At 42.7% G+C, this 23,124-nt stretch overlaps 3 protein-coding genes across 3 annotated transcripts; 2 read left to right on the forward strand and 1 right to left on the reverse strand.

The window, feature by feature from the left end:
• The first annotated feature begins 660 nt into the window (after positions 1-660).
• tnfrsf1a (tumor necrosis factor receptor superfamily, member 1a) lies at positions 661-9,072 on the forward strand. Its single transcript, XM_030103162.1, has 10 exons — positions 661-818; positions 3,772-3,874; positions 3,989-4,100; positions 4,189-4,314; positions 4,415-4,570; positions 4,663-4,741; positions 5,565-5,617; positions 6,770-6,945; positions 7,032-7,146; positions 7,259-9,072. Exons 2-10 carry the CDS (start codon positions 3,803-3,805, stop codon positions 7,555-7,557), a joined length of 1,188 nt encoding a protein of 395 aa, XP_029959022.1. The 5' UTR covers positions 661-818; positions 3,772-3,802; the 3' UTR covers positions 7,558-9,072.
• A 587-nt stretch (positions 9,073-9,659) lies between these two features.
• Positions 9,660-20,156, forward strand: plekhg6 (pleckstrin homology domain containing, family G (with RhoGef domain) member 6). The gene is made up of 15 exons (XM_030103069.1): positions 9,660-9,713; positions 11,142-11,343; positions 11,987-12,115; positions 12,385-12,525; positions 12,807-12,902; positions 13,002-13,052; positions 13,336-13,485; positions 13,998-14,108; positions 14,653-14,802; positions 14,921-15,055; positions 15,247-15,366; positions 15,456-15,588; positions 15,671-15,786; positions 16,609-18,017; positions 18,967-20,156. Exons 1-15 carry the CDS (start codon positions 9,694-9,696, stop codon positions 19,142-19,144), a joined length of 3,141 nt encoding a protein of 1,046 aa, XP_029958929.1. The 5' UTR covers positions 9,660-9,693; the 3' UTR covers positions 19,145-20,156.
• Positions 20,105-23,124, reverse strand: lag3 (lymphocyte activating 3). The gene is made up of 8 exons (XM_030103136.1): positions 22,975-23,124; positions 22,751-22,871; positions 22,433-22,659; positions 21,817-22,065; positions 21,426-21,731; positions 21,085-21,333; positions 20,857-20,987; positions 20,105-20,639 (listed from the first exon to the last, which is right to left on the reverse strand). The coding sequence occupies exons 1-8, from the start codon at positions 23,024-23,026 to the stop codon at positions 20,544-20,546; spliced, it is 1,431 nt and encodes a 476-aa protein (XP_029958996.1). The 5' UTR covers positions 23,027-23,124; the 3' UTR covers positions 20,105-20,543.

The following is a 23,124-nucleotide window of genomic DNA, read 5'->3' on the forward strand; positions in this document are numbered from 1 at the left end:
GTCCCACTGACACTTGGTGAATTTTCCAGATGTGCCATGCAAGACACTGCAGAACTCTGCCAACAGTCACAGGTCGCCAGGACATCACAGGACAAACACAGGGAGACAGACAATTGACCTCACATGCATGTTATTGGAACCAGAGGGGAAACCCACGCATACATGGGGAGACCATGCAAACTCCACACAGGAGCGGCGGTCCAGTATATCAGACGCCTTGATGTGAACTGTGGGAGTAATCCATGCACAGGGAGAATATGCAAACACCACAACTACACTGCACCACTGCATGGCTCTGCAGGACTTCATCTTATTTCTGGGTGTGGGAGAGCAAAATATTAATAATAACAATAATAATAATAATGATAATAATAATAATAATAATAATAATAATAATAATAATAATAATAATATGTTTTTCTTTTATTTTTACATTTTCTTGCCTTAAAATATACCTGGCTGTGATAACGGTGAATAAATATGTTGAGGTGGAGGATTGAGGATATTTCAGTCTGAGCAGCAGACAATGAGTCACACCTGCTGCTGCCTACCTGTCTGCTCTCACCTGTACTTTGTGTTTTGGCGCTCAGCTGACTCCTTCAACGCTGTTCCTAGAAGCGGCTCGTGACGCGGACTTCCCGTAGACCTCCTCCTCTTCCTCCTCCTCCTGCTGCTGCTGCTGTTCTGCCTCGCCGCGGGCTGATGGCTCGCGCTACTTTCCCAAAAAAATACTACTAAAGAGGAAAACAAACAAACAAACTAACTAACAAAAAACAAACTTTATTTCGGAGTCTTGGACCGGAGCGGTCGTCGTCCAGGTAAGCGCGTGTCGGCGTGCGGGTAGCGGCGGTGTGGGCGTCCTGCCTGCGGCGCCCACTTAAATCGAAACCGATGAGACAAGACGGGGGGAAATGGTTCAATCTTCTGTGTAGATTAAGTTGAAAAACCCGTCACCGTGTCCTGTAAACACGGTTGCGGTCGCTTTGAGTTTTTAAACAGGTTAACAAAGTTGTCCTTTAGGCTGAGTTGAGTTAAATCACAGTTTTTCATTGCGACGGGAGGAGGAGGGGGAGGAGGAGGGGGGGGGGGGGCAAACAAGTGGCGTAGAAATACTGTATGCAGAAGTCCTCTTGAGTCCACAATAATCTGGATTTACCACATATTTAGACGTCTTTTTTTACTGTAAATAATTGCTATTTTTTCAAGTTCCTTGGACTTAATTTTTAATCAATATTCATATAATAAAATAATATAATAATAATAATAATAATAATGAATTTTATTTATCATGCACTTTACATTTGTAAAACAAATCTCAAAGTGCTACAATGGAATTTAAAACAACAGTGACGATTAAAAGTAACAGATACAGGCTAAATCAATAAAAACACTCATACTTACACTCATAAAATGCAACAGAGAACAGTAAAATCATTCAAAAGCTTTCAAAAACAAAAACGTTTTCAGGCGAGATTTAAATGAGTCCACCGACTGTGGTGCCCTCAGGTGGGCAGGTAGGGCATTCCGCAGTCGGGGTGCTGCAGTGGGGGGGGGGGGGGGGGGGGGGGGGGGGGGGGGGGGGGGGGGGGGGTGTCGGCAATAGTTGTCGAGGGGCGCGAGCGAGCGAACCAAGCAGTGCGCTGCTCAAACGGCCGTCACAGCGGCGCACCCTGGGCGGTGCGCCTCACGGCCTCATCAAGCGCCCCCCTATGGCTCGGCGCCCTGGGCAGGTGCCCCGGATGCCCAGCGTAATCGCCGGCCCTGACCATAGACGCACTGATGGGTCAGGAGGCAGATTTTGTATTCCAGCCTGAACCTAACCGGGAGCCAGTGAAGGTTATGGAGAATGGGAGTGATATGGTGTCTTTTTGGCACCCTCATCAGGATCCTGGCAGCACAGTTCTGGATCGACTGAAGCCGTTGTAGGCTTCTTCCAGAGATCCCGATGAGGAGTGCATTGCAGTAGTCCAGCCTGGAGGAGACAAAAGCATGGACCAGCTTCTCAGCAACGGGGAGGGAGAGGAAGGGACGTAGTTTGGAGATGTTCCGGATAATAATAATAATAATAATAATAATAATAATAATAATAATAATAATAACAATAAGTTTTTGTGTGGCTGTTTGTGGGATAAAACTGTGGAATGCTCTGGATTTACAGCAGAGGCTCTGCCAAAACATTCACAAATTCAAGTTCCTACTTAAAGACATGGTCTGGTCAAAATACAGAGAAACTTGTTCTAATTATGGATTGTCAAATTATGTTTCCCTGAATCTGTGACATGCTTGGCGCATGATGTTTCTTACCATCGCTGGTATGCGTTATCCTTCATTGTTACTGTGCTACCATTGTTGGTATTTTTGTCCTTACTATTGCTGGTATTTATCTGTTGTAATAGTCAAATGTTTCTGTGAGGAACACCATATGTGTAACTTTTGTCTAAAACCTTTGTGTTCTTTTTTGAACGAGAATGAATTTTGCATTTGTCTTGTTTTTCTCTATTGTACAGATAAGGAAGTTAACTTCTTATATTTAGTTATGTCAGAATTGGGAGACAGGGGTGGGATTCAATAAGTTTTTCTTCTTTCCACTCCTTTTTGAGCAGTAGATATATCTGACGAACTGGTTGTACTGATGTACTGTGTTTTGTTTTCTTTTGAAGACCTGCTCAAATGAACCAAGAAATGAATGAATGAATATAATAATCCTAAATAATGCCAATTCATTGAGTTAATCATGATGATCCACGTTAAATACTCATTGAAACTTGCACAGCTACATTTCACTACAGATGCCTTGCGAAACCATCCCTCCATACATTCTTCCCTGATGGTCTCCATCTCAGTCAGAGTCACCAGTCATCCTCAAATGTTTGTTTGTTGACTGTAGGAGAAAACAAGTCAGCGAAACTTCAGGAAAGTCAGGAAACTTACTGATTTTGTAAAATTGCCTCAAATTGTATGCCTGAACTGTCCAAGAAAATTTAGATAGAATTCTAGTTGTTTGCATGTTGTCCAGGTCCTCCAGTTTCCTCCCGCAGTCCGGAGTCATGTAATTATTCATTTGTGTGACTGTCTGCATCTTTGTGTTTAACGGCGATGCAACGACACTCTGTCTGTGATTATTAAAGATCATTCCTCAGGTTCTGGCTTGTAAGGTTCAGCTTTACATCAGGCATGTGATTATCTGTATGTTATCACTGTGCTCATTTACATGTTTTCTTTTATTTTGTATTTTGATGCACTATTAAACAAAGTAACAGTTTGACTGTCAGTGTAATATTCGGAATGTACGCAGCTGTGCACAACATCGGTGAACACGATCAGCTCTTTGATCATCAGTACAACCAGTTCGTAAGATACATCTACTGCTCAAAAAGGAGTGGGAAGAAGAAAAACTTATTGAATCCCACCCCTGTCTCCCAATTCTGACATAACTAAATATAAGAAGTTAACTTCCTTATCTGTACAATAGAGAAAAACAAGACAAATGCAAAATTCATTCTCGTTCGAAAAAGAACACAAAGGTTTTAGACAAAAGTTACACACATGGTGTTCCTCACAGAAACATTTGACTATTACAGCATACTTTTTTTTAATGTTAACCTTGACTCATGAGTCATACGGAAAATGAAAACACTCTATGAATGAAATACGTCTTAACAAGCTGCAGATGTAACCAGAATAGACTGTCCCGCTTTGTTTCAGCTGAAGTCTAAAGGCACCATATAAACTGGCAGTTTTGAGATGTTTAACGTGATGTTTACCCACCAGATGGCCTCAGATGGACTGAAATAAAACTGAGATGATGGAGGGAGCCTGGCTCAGAAGGAGGAGCCCTGAAAAAGCTCATGTTGCCATCTTACTGCTTTTCATGGTGAGTGAAGTGCATCATATACAGACACAAAAAACAGCCTTTTCGCTAAAAAATGAATATGTTATATTTAATATGTATTTATATCTTTCTATCATGTTTAATCTTTTTTTCCAGTGTGAGCTCATCACTGCCCATGAATTGACACAAAGGCCCCCGACGCCAAAGTGTGAACCAGAGGAATATCTCAATGAAGAGCGAGGAGTATGCTGCAATAAATGCCCTCCAGGTAAGTTTTGCACATGACACGTGACACAAAGTCGCAAAAGAGTTGTCAGACATAACCTAAAAGCTGTTCTTCCTGTTACTGTTTTCAGGTTTTAAACTCGTAGAAATGTGCCTCATTGAGAACCACAGAAGTACATGTGCAAAATGCCCGAAAGGACAATACAGAGACTCCATAAACTACGCCTCCACCTGTAGGATCTGTCGACAGTGCAAAGGTAGAGCTCTTAACATTTTCTTATGTAAAACTCACTCTATGAAACATCAGGGTTTTTTTTAGCTCACCTTTTCTCTCTTTTCATCTCTTTTCCCCTGCAGATGAAAAGAATGAATTTCAAAAAAAGGCATGTAAGACTGACCAGAACACTATTTGCCAGTGTAAACCTGGTTTTTACAGGTTTAACATAAATTCTGAAACCTACGAGTGTCGCAGGTGTTCACAGTGTAAACCCGATGAATGGGAAAGGCACACATGTAAGTGTTAGAATTTCATTTTGTAATAATAAATGTTTCTGTCCAGGATTTGGCAAATTACGCTGAATTAAAAACTGCTTTCCTGTGCACAGGTACACCAACCAATAACACTGTTTGTGGCTGTAAGGAGAACTACCACAGAGTCAACAACCAATGCGAACCCTGCACCACGTGAGTACATTTCCTTTTTCTGTAGTCTTTTGGAGCATGCTTGGTTCCCTCCCGTCTGTGTGGGGAGGGTTTTATTTGACCTGCTAATGAGGAAGCTGTTTTGTTGAATTGAAACTTCCAGCACACTTCCAACTGTTCTCAGTCTTTCCGTTTGTTGGCAACAAAAAAGAGAAGTTATGACACATCTCACACATTAGCTGTCTTCAAACTATTGCTTGTTTTTTAAAATAATCTCTCTGATTCACTGAGGAAGAGCCTCCATCATATCTGAAACATGTTGGGTTGTGGCCCTACAGTTATAATTTGTGTCTGTTGTAGATTTGCTGGCTTGGGGGTCTTTGTTTGTCGTGTTGATTGATGTTTATCTCATTGTCACCAGAGTCACATTTTCAAGAGAGAACTCCTATACACAGAAATACAATTGTTACAGAGGTAAACATTCACGTTTTAAAGAAAGACAGGTTACAAAAATGAAGTAGAGACAAGAACATGTTTCAAATGATGTTTTTCGCTTATTCTTTTTAACATAACAGTAAAATCAGGCCGTGATATCATACCGGACAGCTGGTAGCCAGTCTTCATTGTTTTACAGAAAATTCTTAGAAACTGGCCTCTCTTTCGGAGAAACACGATTACGACGTCATTGCAGCCATGAGTTGGATTATTTGGCGGAATCTCCTGTGTGACGCTAACTTTGAAAACATGCAATTGTCTAATCATATTTGTGGGTGAAAAAAAAACTTCTTCTTTGTGTCAGTCACTTCCTTTCTGAATATGTCAGTTCCTTGTCTGTGTTTTGAAACATCGTCTCTCTTCCCTACAGATGTACTGCTGAGTGCAATCTTCACTGTATCTCACCTCCCTCCAAAACGCAAGGTGAGCAAGTTTATCTTATGATAAATGTAACTGAGAGACTCTGAGTTTCTTCCCCTCAAACTCTGCTGGATCTGTAGCAGATGTGTGCTTTGTTCAGATCTTTTCTATACTTAGCATGAAAATCTTTCACATTTGTTTTCGGAAGCATTCACAACCAAGAAAAGCATTACAAAGATTCAAAGCTCTAGGTTTAGTTTTTCTTTCCCCGCTGAATGTAGATTTCCCACATGTGGGGCAGGGCTTCAGTTTCTCTCACATCATTTAATGCGTCACGAAGATGGAAACTTTTATTTGGGACAATCATTGTCAAAACCTGCAGCTACGCCCTGCCGTCAACAATGACTGGTGGTGAATGGATCTTAGTTTGGACTTCAGTTATTATCCCTAATCTTTGTTTATTTAATTTTCTGCATTATTGAATGTTAATATTAATTGTAGAATACTAGTTAAGCATGTGAACATGTTTTTGAATATTGCAGTATGAAATACAGGAGATATGATAGTTGTTCCCTATACGAGGGCTGCTTCTCTTCTCGGACCTAATTTTATCCGGATGCAAATGTACTGTATTTATTTGTCACGTTCGCAGTTCCCAAAAAGCACTTTTCAAACACATTGTCACAAAGTGTTTCACAGTAGAATAAAAAAAGAAAGACAGGAGGTTTCAGTTAAAAAAAAAAAGATGTACGTACATCTAAGAAAATGTAAAAGAAAGAATGAAGATGACAAACACTGAAAGTGCAAAATTCAATAAATAATGATCTAAGAGACATTTAAATAAATTTAATTATCAAATAAAAAACGACAAACCTGTAAAAATTACATCATAGCAAACACAGAATGTTTTATAATTTTATCTGGATGATTTTGCCCATTCCTGTTTCCGTTTTGGTTGAACCATTTTGTTCAGGAACAGTATAACATTCTCCCAAGTTCAGATTGTTTCCTAACTGCTGTCTGGATAAGTGTGGCTGCTGGACAGTAGAGTTCATAAAATATGCTGATGAGCCCAAAAATATAGACACAAACAACGCTTCAGGCGCCCTATCCTGAAAGTGTCGTGTTAGAGTTAAGCTTTAAACGTGTGTATATGATTTGATTTACTTTGTAAACACCTGTCCATTTTCTTTCCCTGTCTCGTCCCTCTTGAAGGTCCTGGTCCTTCAAACACGTTCTTCATTAATGTGATTGCTGGAATCGGGGCCGTGGTTCTCGTGATGTTTGCGGCGGTGGTTCTCGTCACACACAAGTTAACAAAACGTTTCACTCAGAGAGAGCCGAGTCATCCAGTGCTCCAACAATCTGAAGATTCCCCAGAATCATGCAAGGTTTGGCTTCCTACTCGTCTGTTTCTTCTCTTTTCTCAGCCAGCCACACATCAGATGTTATTAATTCATTTACTCTCGTCTCACAGCAAATCCTGATCGTGAGTGAGGAGCCCTCACAGACCGACACTGCCGTTCCTCACAGCCTCACGAGTGAACAAGAAGGTTCCAATCTGCCCGACTGCGTCCCCCTGGAAATCAAGAGTGAGTGCATCGCAGCGCGCGCTGCCTGCCAGCAGCTTCGGCCTACAGTGGACTATTGTAACCAGCTCTTATCTCTGTCCTTCAACGCCCGTCTTCTGTTTCCCCTTTGCAGTCTCTGACCTGATCTACACTGTGCTGGATCTGGTGTCGGCGCTGCAGGTCAAGCAGCTGGTGCGCTCTCTCGGCGTGAACGACACGGAAATCGAACAGGCGGAGCTGGATTACCGGTCCTGCCGAGAGGCTCACTACCAGATGCTGCGGGTCTGGGCCGAGAGGGGCTCGCGTGCCGGCGGCGGGGGCCACGGAGGAATGCTGCACCGGCCGCTGCTGGAGGAGCTGCTGGACAAACTGAGAAAGATGCATCTGGGAAACGCAGCCGAACAGCTCGAGACGAAATACGAAATTCAGTGATTCTGCAGCATGTGCCACGAACAATGGAAAAACGAGCAAAACCAAGTACTGGTCTCTGTTGTGAGACGCGCTCACGACTGGGAAGGACACAGAGAAATGGTGCTGAAAACAGAGAGGCAGTTCGACTTCAGAAGACCTGGAGCTTTTGACCAAACAGAAAGACTGAGCAAAAGATCAAATAAGTCAGATTGACTGAAGCCTTTTTTCAAAGAATATTTTACAGAATGTGTGTAGTATATGTATATATTTTTATATCAATCCTAAGAACGTTTTGGTGCTGTGGTTATCACTCTGGCCTCACAGCACAAAGACACCTGTTTGAGTTTGGACCCTTTCCTTTAGGAATTGTAGGGTTTGCTGCAGGTTCTCCTTTATACCACAATCCAAAGACATTCATACTGCCGAGACCATACAGGTATAGGCAACAATTATTGACAGTCTTTTATTTTTCCTTTTCTTTGTGAGAGTTAGATGAATGGACTTGGACAGCTCATAGTTACTCCAACTCTGTCCAGGAAACAGAAGCTAACCTCCAAAAACTCAGTATATCATATGCTTCAATCTGAACAATATAAACATGATTACCAGTATTTGTGGTCTGATGGGGATTTACGTGGTTCAAGTATTTTTTAAGAGTTTTAGAGATGAATGCGTTCGCTGGACAGAACCTTTGACTGAGCTCTTTTTAGCTAAACAGGTATTTTTTTTTGTCAGCTATACAAGGTGAAATGTTACTTTCTCAGTGGAAACATGAGAAAAGTATCAATGCGTGAGAGTAACTTTCAACAAGAAGGTGAATCAGCAGATTTTCAAAAAGTTGGACTGATTCTCCGGCCTTGACGCATTCTTCTCTAAGATTTCATTTCTTTAGTTGTCAATCTATGCAAACATATAGAAATGTTAGTTTAAATATAGAAAAATGTGTTTAAATGTTGCTGACTACAAACTGTACAACTGTATTCTCACTTAGCTTTTTAAGAAAAAGTAGTTTGTTATTCAACAGTGGCCAGTGCAATGATCTTTGATGTGTTGTTTTTTTTGTTTTGTTTTTTTTTCCAAATTTCAGTCTTTTTTCCTTAGTATGAAAATTGTTGAATCACTGTAAATCTTGACACCCGAGGCGGTGCCACAGGGTAGGCTGGTATTAGTGGGTTTTGTCCACTCTGCGGAGCAGACCTCTGCCTCAGCTCTGAAGGCCTTCCGCAGCGCCAGTCATCGCTCTGAACCCCATCATGCAAGCATTATTCATCACTGCAGGAAAAACGCGAGACACGCCTTGTCTCAGTCTGCCTCAGCCAAGTAACTCTTCTAATACCGGTCCTGGCATGCAGATGGAGATATGAATCATTAACACTTCACACACACCGAAAGAAATGTCATTTCAAAGCCCGCTGGCCCTGTTGGACACTGTATTAGACATTAAGCTCATTTACCGACTGAACAGGGAGTGTTAAACCATGTTCTGCAGCTCTTCAAAGTTAATATATCACTTTTAAATAAATATATATGTATATATCTAAAGTGTACTGTGACTTTCATTTGCCCGGCAGTGCGTGTGGGGTGTGTGTAGATAACATTTTTATGAGGAAAAGCTATTTAAGAATGTAATCGCTTGTTTGCCTGCAGGCTCGGTGTCGCTCTACATTCCAGCTTGTAGCTTTAAATCACCCGACAGATTTTAGTGCGTGATCTTTATTTTAAACATCTCCTTTGTCTACTTCCCCATCATCACACCTTTTTTCTTTTTTTCTTCAACCGGTTTCCTTTTTACTGTAACAACTGGCATCCTTCCTTTAGATAAGAAGCTAAATCAGTTGTCTGAGGACACCCTCATCCTGCTAAAATGATTTCCTTCTGCTTATTTTGGGGGTGATCAATACTCCTGACTGACGTGGAACAACAGTAGCCCATCCTCAAAGGGATCAGTCACCACCTCTGCTCCACTTAAGCGCTTCTCACTGCCGCACATCAACCGCCTGTGTCTCTGCACTGATTTGTTTGGCTGCAGAATCCAGTTGATCCCGTCCAACCAGTTGCAGGGCGCAGGTGAAAGGAAGAGAGGGAGGGACCGATCAGGGCCGAAAAGAAAGAGGAGGAGAAAGCGAGCAGAAACCAAAGATGACGGTGTGAGGCAAAATGGATCCAACCAAGCCCAGGTAAAGTCTATAATTTTATCCATTCAGAGAGCAGCTCGCAGTTTGGGAAACACACACGATAGTTTGGTTATTGTGAGCGGAAGATCTTGGCTCTTGTAATCAATACACCGAGTATTGATGTTGAAGGACTTTAACAGATTCATCAGCTCTGGTGGGGCGTTTGATTTGTTGATTCACTGTTGCTTATAAAGCACCAGGACGTACAATTATGTATTGACTCATTATCAGTCTTCAAAAGTGGCAAAGTGTTACAGTTTGGGTATAATTACTCTTCAGACACATTCAGTGTCAGTAGAGCGATACAGAGTGACTGTGAGCCGGAGCGACTCTTCTGGAAGCATTTGCGTCAATCCTTTTCACTTTGGCAGTGAGATAGATGCTGTACTTGAGTAGTGAAGCGTACCTGCCTGCTTGTCTTTGTCTTTGTTTTGTATCTTCTAAAACAACAAAAATATAATTTTTCCAAACAAATATTTAAATGCGTGTATTTTAAGCTGCAGCCTTTAACCAGTATTTGTATATAAAAAGGCACTTGCATTTTCACCACATTGGAGAACTGTGTGAAACAGCTTCCTGAGAACTGAGAGGAATTCTTCACTGTAACTCAAAGCTCCTGCAGGACATGCTGCAAGTTGCTGCAAGCTGTCAGATGAGTCTATAAAGACACAGTGTGTCAGAGGAGTCGGAGACATGTGAAACTGTCGGTGTCTTGTTCTGTTGGTGTTTGTGTCTGGTTATCCCACTCAGCCCTGGAATTTACTACTGTATGTCGAGAGAGAGAACAGGGGTCCGCCAAGGCAAATGTAAGGATTTCTGAAGCTTTTTGTTGTCTAGACATCCCAGGGACAGTTAATCTCTTACTGGTAGAGTTTTTAAAGCTCTCTCTGAAATCCATTTCTTTGTTTACTTTTCTTTTACCATTTGCATGTCTGTTGTTTTTAAGTTGTCATTCTGTTTGGTATGAATGGGTTGTGAGATGGAAAAGAAAAAAAGATAATCATATTTACCTCAGGAAAATGTTTTTCAATATTTAGCTTTTTGATTTTACTGCAAATAAGCTGGATTATTGTTCTTCTGGTGTGTTATAGTGAGTGTATAAAATAACAGAAGGTCCAGAAGATGTCCACATTACCACATCCAGGGATTCTAACTGGAACAAGTCAAAACGATTAGAAACTCATATTGACATGAATTATCCGATAGGATTTATGTTACTCGTAATTATCAATGCTGATGCGGTTTTGTTTGTTTCTATTGAAGTTTTATACAGGAAATCCAGCATTATACTGTAAGCATATCTGGGAGAATTGCTGGTTCATATCACTGTGTTTTTTTTCTTTGAAAGCCTTTGCTTGTAAGAAATGATTCTCTTCTTGCCTCCACACACCTTCTTCCGATAATGAGTAACTTTGTGTGCTTTTCCCTCAGCCTGACTGCAAAGGCGCCACATGTAAACAATGGAGGGGCAAATGATTCACTCCTGGAGGAAACAGCGCTGAGCAGAGAGGCCGTAGACCCTGACAGGCTGAGGGACATGGAGCCAGATGTTGACCTGACAGCAGCTGCAGAGTTAAGCTATCACCACAGGGGGTCAGAAGACAAGCAGAAATACAGCACGATGGGCTATCAGGCAAGTGGAAGCACACTGTGAGAGGAAATGCTTCAGCGCATTCGCTCAGCTTTGGTAAAAATATTGCAACAAAGTTTTTGCATTTATGTTAAAACTCTGCCTCACCCTGCTGTGAATTTTTTGTCACCCAGCTACAGTACTAGATGGTTTCACAACACTGAATCTTAAGCATATAAAGAAACTAATATGATATAATTAGCACAAGTAGCCCAATGACTGACTGTATGCTCTCAAAAAAAGATATTGAACATGGTGAATTTGTAATTATTTCCATATTTGTGTTCTGATTTTACTGCTTTAAGTTAAATTCAGCATTTTTACCTGCAACAGTGCAGAGTATCGTCATGTTGCCTTTATGTCTTATTTCTCACTCGGTAACTGCTGACATTATCTTGAAAGTAGTGCAGCTGTGTTCATTCCGTATCTTGCAGGGCCCCAGTCCTGCATATTAATGCTTTCCTGTCTAAAACACATCTGAATTTGTTGACGGTGTCGTCTTGAAGCTCAGAAAGAGTTGAGAGCGTGCAGGGCTGCAGTCATCCAGGACTAGAAAGGCCTGCCTCGCCTCAACTCCCGTCTCGCGACAAGAAACACAGCTGAAACGCTTTGCACATTTATCTGCTTGTTTCTTCACCATCAACAGAGACGGACGAAGGAGAAGGTGGTGACCGACTTTGCAACTCTGAGTAAAGGCTCCTCTGCTGGCGGAAAACCCCGAGCTGCACTGAGGCAGGTCCTGTTCAGTCAGGGAGTGTCTGACAAGACGTCTGAGGTATTCTGTTGTCTGAATATCAAACTGCTTCCTGGCCTACGTAGAGACAGATATGGACTTGCTCCATACGTGTCCGCCCACTTAAACACTTAAATCAACTGTCAGCTCTGCTCGTGCTGCTCGGTTGGCATTTTTCTAAATGTAACATGTAACAACAAACATTCCCGACAAAGCGTCTGGAGTTCTGGTTCATTCCAACATGAGCTCTTCTTCCGTTCTCTCATTTACTTTTATATTCTTTCTGTTTCTGCCTCATTTTGACCATCCAGCAAGAGCGAGGTCAGCTGGATGGGTTGAAGCAGGACCTGGAGAACTTCACTGTGCCTGGCGATCTGAAATGGAGGTGGATGGAGGAAAATCAAGGAGCCACGCTGGAGAGCAGCTGGACAGACATAGTGCAGTCTCACTCGGTGAGGGCTCTGTATGCCTTTTTATTGCTGATCCTATTGAAAACAAATCCAAAGAAGTCCAAAGAAAGGGTTCTATTTCACCTTCAGCAAGATGCAGAAGTATTCATGTGACTGTTCAACAATTCAGGAACCACTGGGTCACAATTTGAGGAAGCTGAAAAGTACTGAGAGGAACTGATGCTGCCGGCCTTATTTAAAAGGACACAGCTTAGTTTGCACAATTTAAAGACCATCTCTCATCCTCTTCCCCTTCTTTGGCTCATATTTCATTTCATGGGCAGACCATGGCTAGGATGCAGAGGCACCAACAGGAGGCGCTGTGGGAGTTTATCAGTACTGAACTCATCTACATCAACAAGCTTTTGATCATCAAAAATGTAAGATGTCAAACAGTGCAGTAAAAACCGTTTTGACACATTGAACACAAAGTGAGCTGGCATTTTCTGCAGGGTAACATACGTGTCTCCCTCTCTCAGCTGGTGATTGCGGCTCTTGTCTACCTGCGGCAGCGTGGGCATCTCCTGGAGGTCAGTCTGCAGCACCTGAATGCAGCGCTGCAGCACTGTAACACCCAATCCTCCAGTCGGCCCTGCAGCTCTCATTTCCACTGCTTTGCATACCACTGACATACATACTGACACAGCAAGAGCATCCGCTCAGCCTGAGACACTGAAACACTCAAGTGCAAATGGAACAAGTACCACAGGAACTGGTTTCCCTTGAGTAGTCGGAAAAATTTCTCATTCAGACGGCTTGAAGATTTTTTTTCTGTTGTTCTTTAAATGACTAATTATGTGTTTTCTGGAACAGATGGCCCCTGCGATGGTTTTCTCCAATCTGCCCTCTGTCCTGTTTGCACACCAGCTGTTCTGGCAGGAAGTGATTTATCCCATGTTACACGAAGTCCGAAAGACGGGAAAACCTTTTGATCCCACGAGGCTAGAAGCTGGCTGCCTGCAGGTAAAATCTGACAGTCTGCAGGATGCACTGGCAGGGACAAAAGCTCAAATAATGAGTTTTATCTAATGCAGTGCAGAACCATGTAGAAGAGCTTAGTAACACCATTCTGCAATACCTCAAATATTATCCTCAATATTTCAGCTGGGAAATATTAGACTTCGAAACTGAGATTTCAAGTCATTGTTTTTGCAGGATTGCTAACATGGTAATATTAGGTAAAGGAGTTTTTATGATAAGAAGGCATTCACTACTCTACACCACATAATAGCATCTGAACAAGTTGATGATCTAAACAAATTTTCCTTTTAAATGACATAAAATTTTCTCTTAAATGTCATTTATGTGAATTCTTTCAAAATAAATGCTGGATTTCAAAATATCTCAATCATGTTTGGTTCTTGTTTTTGCTTCCCAACATAATATTTAGATGGAAATTAACCCTCAATGCAGCCTTCTGATGCTTATGCCTTGTTCTGATTGTCTTTCATCATGCTCTCTTTTTTTGTTCTCAGTTTCATGAGCGCTTCTCCTCCTATAAACATTATTGCTGGGAAGAGAAGAACAACCTGGAGTTCTCTCGGAGCCAGATGGAGAACAACCCACATTTCCTCACTTTTGTCCAGGTATAGTGCAGCTGAGGTAACATCCATAAAGGATACACAACAGCAACACAAAATACAAGTGAGGGTGAACGATAAGATGCACTGAAAGGATCTCCATCATTAACACGTTACGCGGATGTCTCCCACGGTGCACACTGACTAAAATCACCATTAGTAATGCTGACACGGTGCATTTTGAGATTTTTTGATTATTTTTTCAGAGACAAGAAAACCACTGTCTCACCAGCTTCTCATCGAAAGTATTCATCTAGCACTTTTTGTTTCTGATTTCTTTTACATTCATTAGAGAAGTGAAGTTCAAATCTTCCAAAACCAAACAACAGTCCTGATGATTTAGAAAATAATTACTGCAAATTAAATGTAACTCTTAAGTGTAATTCTTGACTGGCCTTTTATCTTAACCAGTATTTACAGTACTGGTATATATAGCTTCATATTGAGTTATTGTGGCCTCGGAATGAAGACTCACACATTTCATGAAGACAGTTTTTACTGAAGGCTCCATTTGTAACAGGATGTTTTCTGGTGTTCCCGTCCGGTCTAGTGGGTGGAGACTCACCCTCAGTGTCAGCGGATGCGTCTCGGAGAGATGCAGGCCAAACCTCATCTGCGGATCACCAAGTATCCCCTGCTGCTCAAAGCTGTGCTGAAGAACACTCAGGACCCCCAGGTCCAGCAGAAACTCAGAGGCATGGTGCGGACTGAATATTGACTTTCTGATTCACTGCTCGTTATTTATGGCCGAAGAATACAGTATCTCACTGTCCCTCGCTGTCTCACACTCATCTTCTCTGCCATTATTTATGCCCCAGCTGTCCACTGTAAATAACTTTTTGGAGAGCATCAATGACTACCTGCGGCTGAAAGATGAGGAGCTGGCTCTCTCCATCTCGGCCGAGAGGGTGGAGGGCTACGAGGTGGAGGGAATAAATGAAGAAATTGACAAGGTAAAAGGCATCTTTATGGCTGCTTGATGTGTCATTGTTTCTTTTTGCGGTTAGTTTGGAGCTCACTGTAGTGGTTTTATCTCTTTGTTGTTGTATATGGTGTTTTTAAAGTTGTGTAACTAATTGCTCTGCCCTCCACAGTAGGGTCGGTCTGCTCATATTTGGAGTGAATAAAAGCATTTCTTTAACAGCACGTTCGAGAGATCTGCCAGTTCGACCTGACGTGCCCCATCAGAGGAGTGGGGCCTGAAGTCATACGGAAGCTGCTGCTGGAGGAGAACCTGAAGGTCCGCGGCAGAAAGGACAGTAAGGTGAGCAAAGCACTCAGCCGCTGCATATTTAAATCTCCGTCCCTGAAGCGTGCCTCTCATTATCGCCTCTCTTGTTCGTCGTGATGTAGCTGGAGGTGGTGGCTCTGCTTTTCTCGGATGTGCTTCTCATCACCAAAGTCCAGAAAAAGGGGGAACGACTGAAGGTGGTCCGGCCTCCTCTGGCCCTCGACAGGACTTTCTGCTTTGCGCTGAAAGACGGCTGTGAGTAACTGTTTCCTGAAGACGGCGCAGGTTTGGATCCAGCGTGGAAACAAAGCATGTTTGTTGTTTCTGGATCCTTCAGATTCGTTTGTTCTGGTGGAGGTTGGGGAGTTGCAGAGCGCCATGAACGTCCTCATTTTTGTAGCCAGCACCTCCGACAGCTGCTCCACGTGGGTTTCCACGATCCACAAGGCAAAGGTAAAAGCACACACACACACACACACACACACACACACATACACACGATACGCTTTTGAAATTCTCTTTATCAGATTGAGCAATTTATGATGACATTTTCAATCTTTGTTCTGAACAGAAATATCTCAGTAAGTCCTGTGTGATTCATTGAAGTCCCTGCAGTGATGCTCACCACTACTCACTGCGTCACCCTTATAATCCTTATTTATTTAGTATTTTGAGACGTCATTGCTTAACATGCACGACAAGCAAGCAGTCGCTTCAACTGCTGCAATCATATTCTATCACTCTGTCATTATATTGAAATGGGTAGTCACAGTTTGTCACATCTGCTGACTCGATCACTCAGTTTCTTATTTTGAACTGAACTTTTTGTCTAAACAAATCAATTAATATTACTACCATCACACTCTGCAGTACTTTGTCTTTAATGCGAGTTAGTGAATGATCACATGGTGTCGACTGTTTCATCACTTTTTATCAACAATGTGAGCCTGTATATTAAAATTTGGTCAAACTGGTCCGAGGTTTATGGACACTTCCTATTTTTTTGGTCACATATATTTATGATTAAACCACCATTGACTTATTTTCCTTGTAATGATTAAGCATGTGCTCATTCCTGCTCAGGGTGTTCTCTTTCTCTACAGCCCAAGCAAAAATACATACAAGCAACAGAAGCATAATTATTATGGTTACACAGTGAAGTGATTTGAGAAGTTTACTATCAGCATTTCACTAAGAGCTCATCCATTTCATGAAACATAATTACAGACAACAAACATATGCTTTATTGTGTTTTAATTATTGTCATTTTGTCAGGAAACACTGAACAACCTGAGACAGACGGAAAACAGCAGACTGGAGAAGTTAAGACTACATAAACCAGAGGCCAAACCGGTTTCAGAAGACAAGGCGGAGGTCACGGAGCCAGAAGATCACATCGTTACACTTCCAAAAAGTGAATCATTTGCAGATGAAATGACGAAAGGATACATTGGCTCTCACTCAGCGAACTATTCCAGAGAAACACGGTATCAGTCTCCGAATGAGGTGGCTGCTAACAACTCTTCATCGTCGTCATTGCACTCTCGTCATATTCTTCATACTCCCAGATTACTGCACAGGAGGACTGCAGTCAAACAGCCTCAGAGCTCACAGTACGAATGGATCGAACTGAAAGGATATCAAGGTGCCAACCACACGACGGAGGACAAATCTAGGATTGCTGAAACTGCACTGACAGATGACCACAGGTCAAAATCCGTCGACAATCTGGATGTTTTCAGTCAGAGATTCAACACGACGAGACCCCAGAATCTTTTCCTTGGTGGACTACCAGACGTTGACTACCCAACAGAAGAAGAAAGCACTTTACAAATTCACAGCCAGCCGGCGACTCCCAGCAACGGTCTGGCGTTGTTGGCGTTGCCGGGAGACCCTGGCTCCCGGCTGGACGGCCGCAGATATTCCAGCAGCAGTCAGTCCGAGGCGTCTCCAGATATCCGGAGCTTTGCAAGAAATTTGAAGTCGCCTGGTTTACGGAGGAGGAGGCCGATCAGCACGAACCAGAGCGCCTCACTTCAAGCACTGAAGCACTCCTCACAAGGCTCCACGCGGGCTGACGCTTCCCCAAACGACTACTCCGGTTCTAACTCGGACTCTGAGGTCAGTCTGGATCTTAAAAGAAACTCTCTTGCCTCTGGCGGCAGCCCAAATTCACACCGGGTGCTCAAACTGAGCTCCCTGAAGCCACACCAGGACAAGTTTTGGAATATGTTCGAAGAAGATGAAGATCGTCACATCTTCTCTGAATCTGAGCTTCCTGATTTGAACCCCCATCACGAAAAGCCTAAGCTGAAAACTCAGAGGAGTGCCTCCAATCCCCAGATTGTCATTGAACCAGGACTTGAAGCTCGCCTGTACTCAAGCAGTATGCGTACTAGCTCCCTCAGCTCGATGCATAAATCAGACGAACGCCTGTCGCCGCTCATGGGCCTCTTAGAGCGAGCTAAAGAAAGAAAGAGGGACAAAAACGTCCCACAGATGAGATTCAAGTACCCTCCTCCCTCGCCCTCGGTCTCCACCACTCCTTCACCCCCACCCAGCAACAGCGACAGAGACACGGAGTGGGAGGACACGCCGCCGCTGATGAGAAGCAGAGCGCGCACCGTGAGTAAAGGATGGAAGGAGCAGCTGGTGGACGGAGACGACGACAGCCTGAGGAACAGGTCAGGATTCACTCTCTCACTGAATGCTGCAAGTCCAGAAACTGAACGGGCTTCATTTTGACAAATAACATCATCAATCAAGGGAATGGAATTAATTTGGAATTAAGTTTAAATCTGAATAAACCTGCTGGTTTATTCTCCTTCGGGAGCTGAATTCTATGTAAATTGGGCATGACTTTACTCTGGTCATTCTGCACACGCTCGTCTGTCGCAATGACGCAATATTCCAAGATGGCGGCCCTCGGCCCGCGGTTTGACTAATGCAGAGACGATTTATTTAAAGGGATCCTTAGAAGAAAAGACGCAAAACAATGCAGACATTTTCAAAGCTGTAGCATCAAAGTTAATCCGGAAATAAAGAGAGAAACTGCTGCCAACATGCTTTGTTTACCTCTGCAGAACGCTTTGCAGTTGAAGAGAATGTAATTCTTTGTTTTTCCCTTGTAAACATGAAGCTTGTGAATATAATTCAGAAATACTTTATTCAGAAAAAAAAAAATCCTGAATTTTAAAAAAAACCCATGTAACCAAACTTACTGGGATTCAGATGAATGAACCTCCCTGTGTGGGTGTCCGAGGCTCGGCTGGTAGAGATACTCAATAGATAAAGACAACATACACTGTCTGCACTTTTTTTTTTTAACTTTCCCTAACACTGCAATATCACACACACACACACACTCATATTCTCCTCAACATGGAACTGTGCTAAGTTGGTAAACCCTGAATACTGAGATGACTATTCAGGTTGTGGGAGGACGCTTATTATTCAACTCTGCTCTGAGAATGGAAACTTTAAATTACAGATTCTTTGTGTTTTTAACCGCAACTCTGCACATAGAATCAAAGCGGAATTAAAACACGAAATCGTGTAAAATCAAGAGTTTTTTTGGTAAAAAAGCTACGTTTATCATTTCTTCTGACCTGCTTCACCCTGTGGCTCCTCCAGCATGGCCTTCGCTGATGGGGTGAACGTCGACTGGTCCGGCTGGTGCTTCGACGACGATGAAGTCATGGATCATCTGCAGCCCAGAGAGGAGACGCTCCTGGAAGGGATCAACCGATCTTTGAACTCTCGGGCTCTGAAGGACATTTCGGAGCACAACGACGAGTGTAGTGAGGTATAGCTCTGCAGCAGCGGAGTCGACACGTCCGTCAACCGTCTTTTGTCTAATCAGATATTTTTAGTTTGTTCCACTTAACAAACCAAAATAGACAACGATGTACAATGAACGTACCAGAACAACATCACATACGCCATACCCTCGCTAAATAGTGAAAAGAAATGGAAAAAGGGCGCAGCGGCCTAAACAGTGAAAAAGAAAGATAAACAAAAACAGAAAAGGGGAATTTTGACAGTCTTTTTGACCATCAGACTAAATGAAATCAATCCAAAACATGACAGAACATTAGGGATTGTGAGAGCTGTGCAGATAAGTTTTTCAAGACTTCCGCTGCAGAAAACCACATATCAACATTCACTTCCTTGCCACCATATGGACTGTGTGGGGGCTTCCAGTGTTCCACAATGTTTTTTTGTTTGTTTGTTTTAGCAGCTTTTAAACCTGCCAACACTTTACGTTTCTTACATTCAGGCACTGTAAATGCAGAAAGGTGGTTCAAAAGTAAACCTGGTGTGACCACAGGTACTGCCTCTGATAGAAATGCTGCCAGTTCAGAGGCCACGCCCTGTCGGAGCTGGGTGACACAGAGCGCCTGGGATTTTCAATGTGCACGATCGACCAGCAGTGAGTTTCATAAGGCATCGTTTGCAAGGTCTTAAATAAGTCATGTGGGAAAAGTTAGAATGACTCTGCTGATGTTCGTTATAGTAGGAGGTGAGCTTAATAGAGGCCGAAACCCTTTTCTAATCAGATTCCCTCTCCGACCCCGGGACGTCCTCCCTCCACATCCAGTCCACTGGGAGTGTTTCGTATTCAGCCTCATGCTCGTCAACCATCGGAGGCTCGTCACAAAATGTTGGCTTTCAAATTAGTGTGTGAATGTGCATTTCATAGAGGTGAACTGATCAAGACAAAGAAATTTTTTTTAATTACAAAAAAAAAACAAAAATTGAACAAGCAGACATATTTGCACAAAAAAACAAAACTGCTATGTATAGTGTACTTAAAGTACAAAGTGTGTCCAGTGTTTTGTGTAAATATACAAAAGATTTTTCTATTACTGTATATTTTATTTATACCAGTAATGAAGTTTCTTTTAGATGAATTTATTTTGTATATGTTGCCAGCAAATAAAATCTGATTTATTTCTGTAAAAACGCTCTTTATTCTTTTTGTGGTCAATATGTACAGTCCATGCAAACACACAATCAAAGCGATGCAAAATATCTACAGTTGCACATCTTTCTTGACACATGAAAACGTTGCTACATCAGGTGTGAAATATATTTACAAATTTCATGTAACGTACACTCTCCGAGCACACAGAGGGAAGAAAGATAAAGGCTTTTTACTGTAGCTTAGTGCTGTAATATTTTAAAAATATCTTCACCGTATTTGAACTTTATTTTTTCACTCGGTTTCTTTGTCTCTCCTCACGCTCATTGGAGACGGTATGAACAATTGTCTCCAGCGCCGGATACTGCAAAATCCTTTTTCTCTGTAGAAAAAAAAGAAAAAAACAAACTATTATAAACAACATTTATTAAGTTGAAAGAATCTCTTTATTCACAGCCGATTCACTTAGTTCCACCAGAACTCATGATGTATCATGTTTTTTATTTTTATGTTACAACTTCAGTAAAAACACTTTTCTCGAGGAAATCTATCTTCGTACTGTGAAGCTGAATTGATATTTTTAATTGACTAGATCTTACCCTTTGGTGGTTTTTGTACACCTGAAGCAGAATCAGCAGCAGAAACAACAGGAGGAAGCCGAGTCCGATGAATCCGATGATAGCGGCTGGTTTTTGTGGCTCGCCAGATGATTCCTGTCTAAATAAACCAGCTGCAATAAAATAATAATAATAATAATAATAATGTTAGAATTCTACAGTATGAATTTGCACATCCCAGCATAATTTATTCTTGAGATTTAGACTTACTCATCGGTCCAATGTGGTGAGTCACATTTCCCAGAAGGCCTTTTTCTCCATAGAACCGACAGGTCCACTGGCTCCACTTCTCCTGTGAGACGCCGCTCAGGCTCACGCTCCGTCCCTGGAGAATGGGCCCTTCTGACTCCGTGCCGTTGTGGTCGTACGCCACGGGGATCCACTCGTACCCGGTGACCTCTGTGGCGTCGCTCAGGTGGCAGGTCAGCGTCACGGAGGATCCTTCCTGCGATCGGACGACTGAGAGGAAACACCCCCAAAAAGAACGTTTTAGCCACAAAATGCAGAAGATGCCGATCGTTTTCCTTCAAACAGAAAACACAAGAGCTTACTTTTAGCGACAACCAGCTGCATCGTTCTGGTTAACCTCTGGCCCTGTACGGTTCCAGCACAGCTGTAGTTGCCCGCATGCTCATAGCTGACCTCGCTCAGAGAGGCAGATTTGTCATCGGGCGTGGCGGACGCAGCGAGAGAAGAAGGGAGCTGATCCACAGCAGGTGAAAGACGAGAGCCCTGCTTCAGTTTCTGCCACGCTGAGCTCAGAGGCTTCAGATCAGGGGAGAAGACGCAGGGCAGAGTGGCTGCAGACCCCACGGCAGCATACAGCCGGGTGTTGTCTTCAGATGGCTGGACGATTCCTGGAAGACAAAGCTAAGGGTGAACACTCGCACATCACTTTTTTTTTCTTAACATTTCAAAAATCCTTCATGTTTACAATCTCACCTCGCACAGACATAGAGGCTGAAGCTTTCCCCTCTTTGCCATCATAGTTCACAACACAGGTCCACTTTCCACTCACTGACGCTTTCGCTTTAATAATACTCGCATATTTGATTGGGCTGTTGCCTTTCTGAGGCACAAACGGACTGTTGTTCAACATCCACTGCACGGAGGTTCTGCCAATCCTCGGAGTCACTCCACAACTTATAAAGACTTCCATCCCCGAGACGGGCGCCGACGGAGAGAAGGACACTGTGGAGGATGAAGGGAGACGGGGGTTCATGACATGGAAATAAAGTTTATTTAGAATCTTAGTGAGAACACTCTGGCCTTGTGACCTCAAATGAACTCAAATGGCCATCAGTTCATGAACGTGAATATATGTGACTCTTATTTGAAAATGAACAGTTGTGAGTAACTATTAACAATGCAAATATCCAAGTCAGAAAAAAAAGTCCAGTCCAGTTTACTGGTTTATGAAGCAGCAGCTGGACATGTGCTGGTTAAAAATGTAGAATATCATGAAGAATTTCATGAGCTAAAATTAAGAGTAGCATTATTATTTGAATTCAATTTTGGGGGTAAATGATCTCTTTTGGTCTCTTTTCAAGTTTCTTACCTGTGATAATTCTGAGCATAACTTCGCGTTCAACATCCTGGTTCCCAAACCTCACATGGCAGACGTACAGACCTCCGTCCTCCTCTGTGACGCTGTTGATCTGCAGACTGTAATCCCCTTTGTCGAAGTAGGAGTGGGGGCACCGGATGCGCTGCAGCTGGCTCCCTCTGTTTATCCAGCTAGAGCCCCAGTACTGCAGACCGCTCTGCTGCATCCTCCAAACAGTGCTGAGGACGAAGGCGTCACAACAGTCCAGAGTCAAGAACATGAAGGTGTTTTCATTTTTCAGCGACTTTCACAGAAAAAGTTCAATTTTACCCTTTGTTTGCTTTAGTCCACAGGATGTGGGGGTTATGTTGAGTCAGAGAACTGCTCTTACAGGGTAGAACAGCCTGAGAGCCTGCTTCAACCAGCACCTCAGCTCTCTCACATCCAGCCTCTGGAGAGGAAACACATAACAACCATTACAGTGGGGAACATTTCATTAAAAGTTCATTTCAAGACAAAATTTGTAAAAGAAGAAAAAAAAGTTACTAAGTTACCTGTGATAATAAAGGCAAGCATCCCAAGACTCAAGTACTCCAGCACCTTCATTTTTTCGTCTCAGATTTAGATGAATTTTTCTTCCTCTGCTGTTCTTATTGTTTTCACGGTTTAACCTTCCTGCTGCGGTCTTTCTCTTTGTGCTCAGT

The sequence above is a fragment of the Salarias fasciatus genome, chromosome 11 (genome assembly GCF_902148845.1).
Source record: "Salarias fasciatus chromosome 11, fSalaFa1.1, whole genome shotgun sequence".
Classification (NCBI taxonomy): domain Eukaryota; kingdom Metazoa; phylum Chordata; class Actinopteri; order Blenniiformes; family Blenniidae; genus Salarias; species Salarias fasciatus.

Excerpts from the sequence above, each read along its gene's own strand:
- lag3 (XM_030103136.1), bottom strand. The coding sequence starts at position 23,026 with ATGAAGGTGCTGGAGTACTTGAGTCTTGGGATGCTTGCCTTTATTATC. Across the intron at positions 22,660-22,750 it reads TGGACTAAAGCAAACAAAGG|CACTGTTTGGAGGATGCAGC; the intron begins GTAAAATTGAAC and ends CTTCGTCCTCAG. Across the intron at positions 20,640-20,856 it reads TGTACAAAAACCACCAAAGG|AGAAAAAGGATTTTGCAGTA; the intron begins GTAAGATCTAGT and ends TTTTTTCTACAG.
- plekhg6 (XM_030103069.1), top strand. The coding sequence starts at position 9,694 with ATGGATCCAACCAAGCCCAG. Across the intron at positions 13,486-13,997 it reads TAGAAGCTGGCTGCCTGCAG|TTTCATGAGCGCTTCTCCTC; the intron begins GTAAAATCTGAC and ends TTTTGTTCTCAG. Across the intron at positions 14,109-14,652 it reads ATTTCCTCACTTTTGTCCAG|TGGGTGGAGACTCACCCTCA; the intron begins GTATAGTGCAGC and ends CGTCCGGTCTAG.
- tnfrsf1a (XM_030103162.1), top strand. The coding sequence starts at position 3,803 with ATGATGGAGGGAGCCTGGCTCAGAAGGAGGAGCCCTGAAAAAGCTCAT. Across the intron at positions 4,315-4,414 it reads GATCTGTCGACAGTGCAAAG|ATGAAAAGAATGAATTTCAA; the intron begins GTAGAGCTCTTA and ends TTTCCCCTGCAG. Across the intron at positions 5,618-6,769 it reads ACCTCCCTCCAAAACGCAAG|GTCCTGGTCCTTCAAACACG; the intron begins GTGAGCAAGTTT and ends TCCCTCTTGAAG.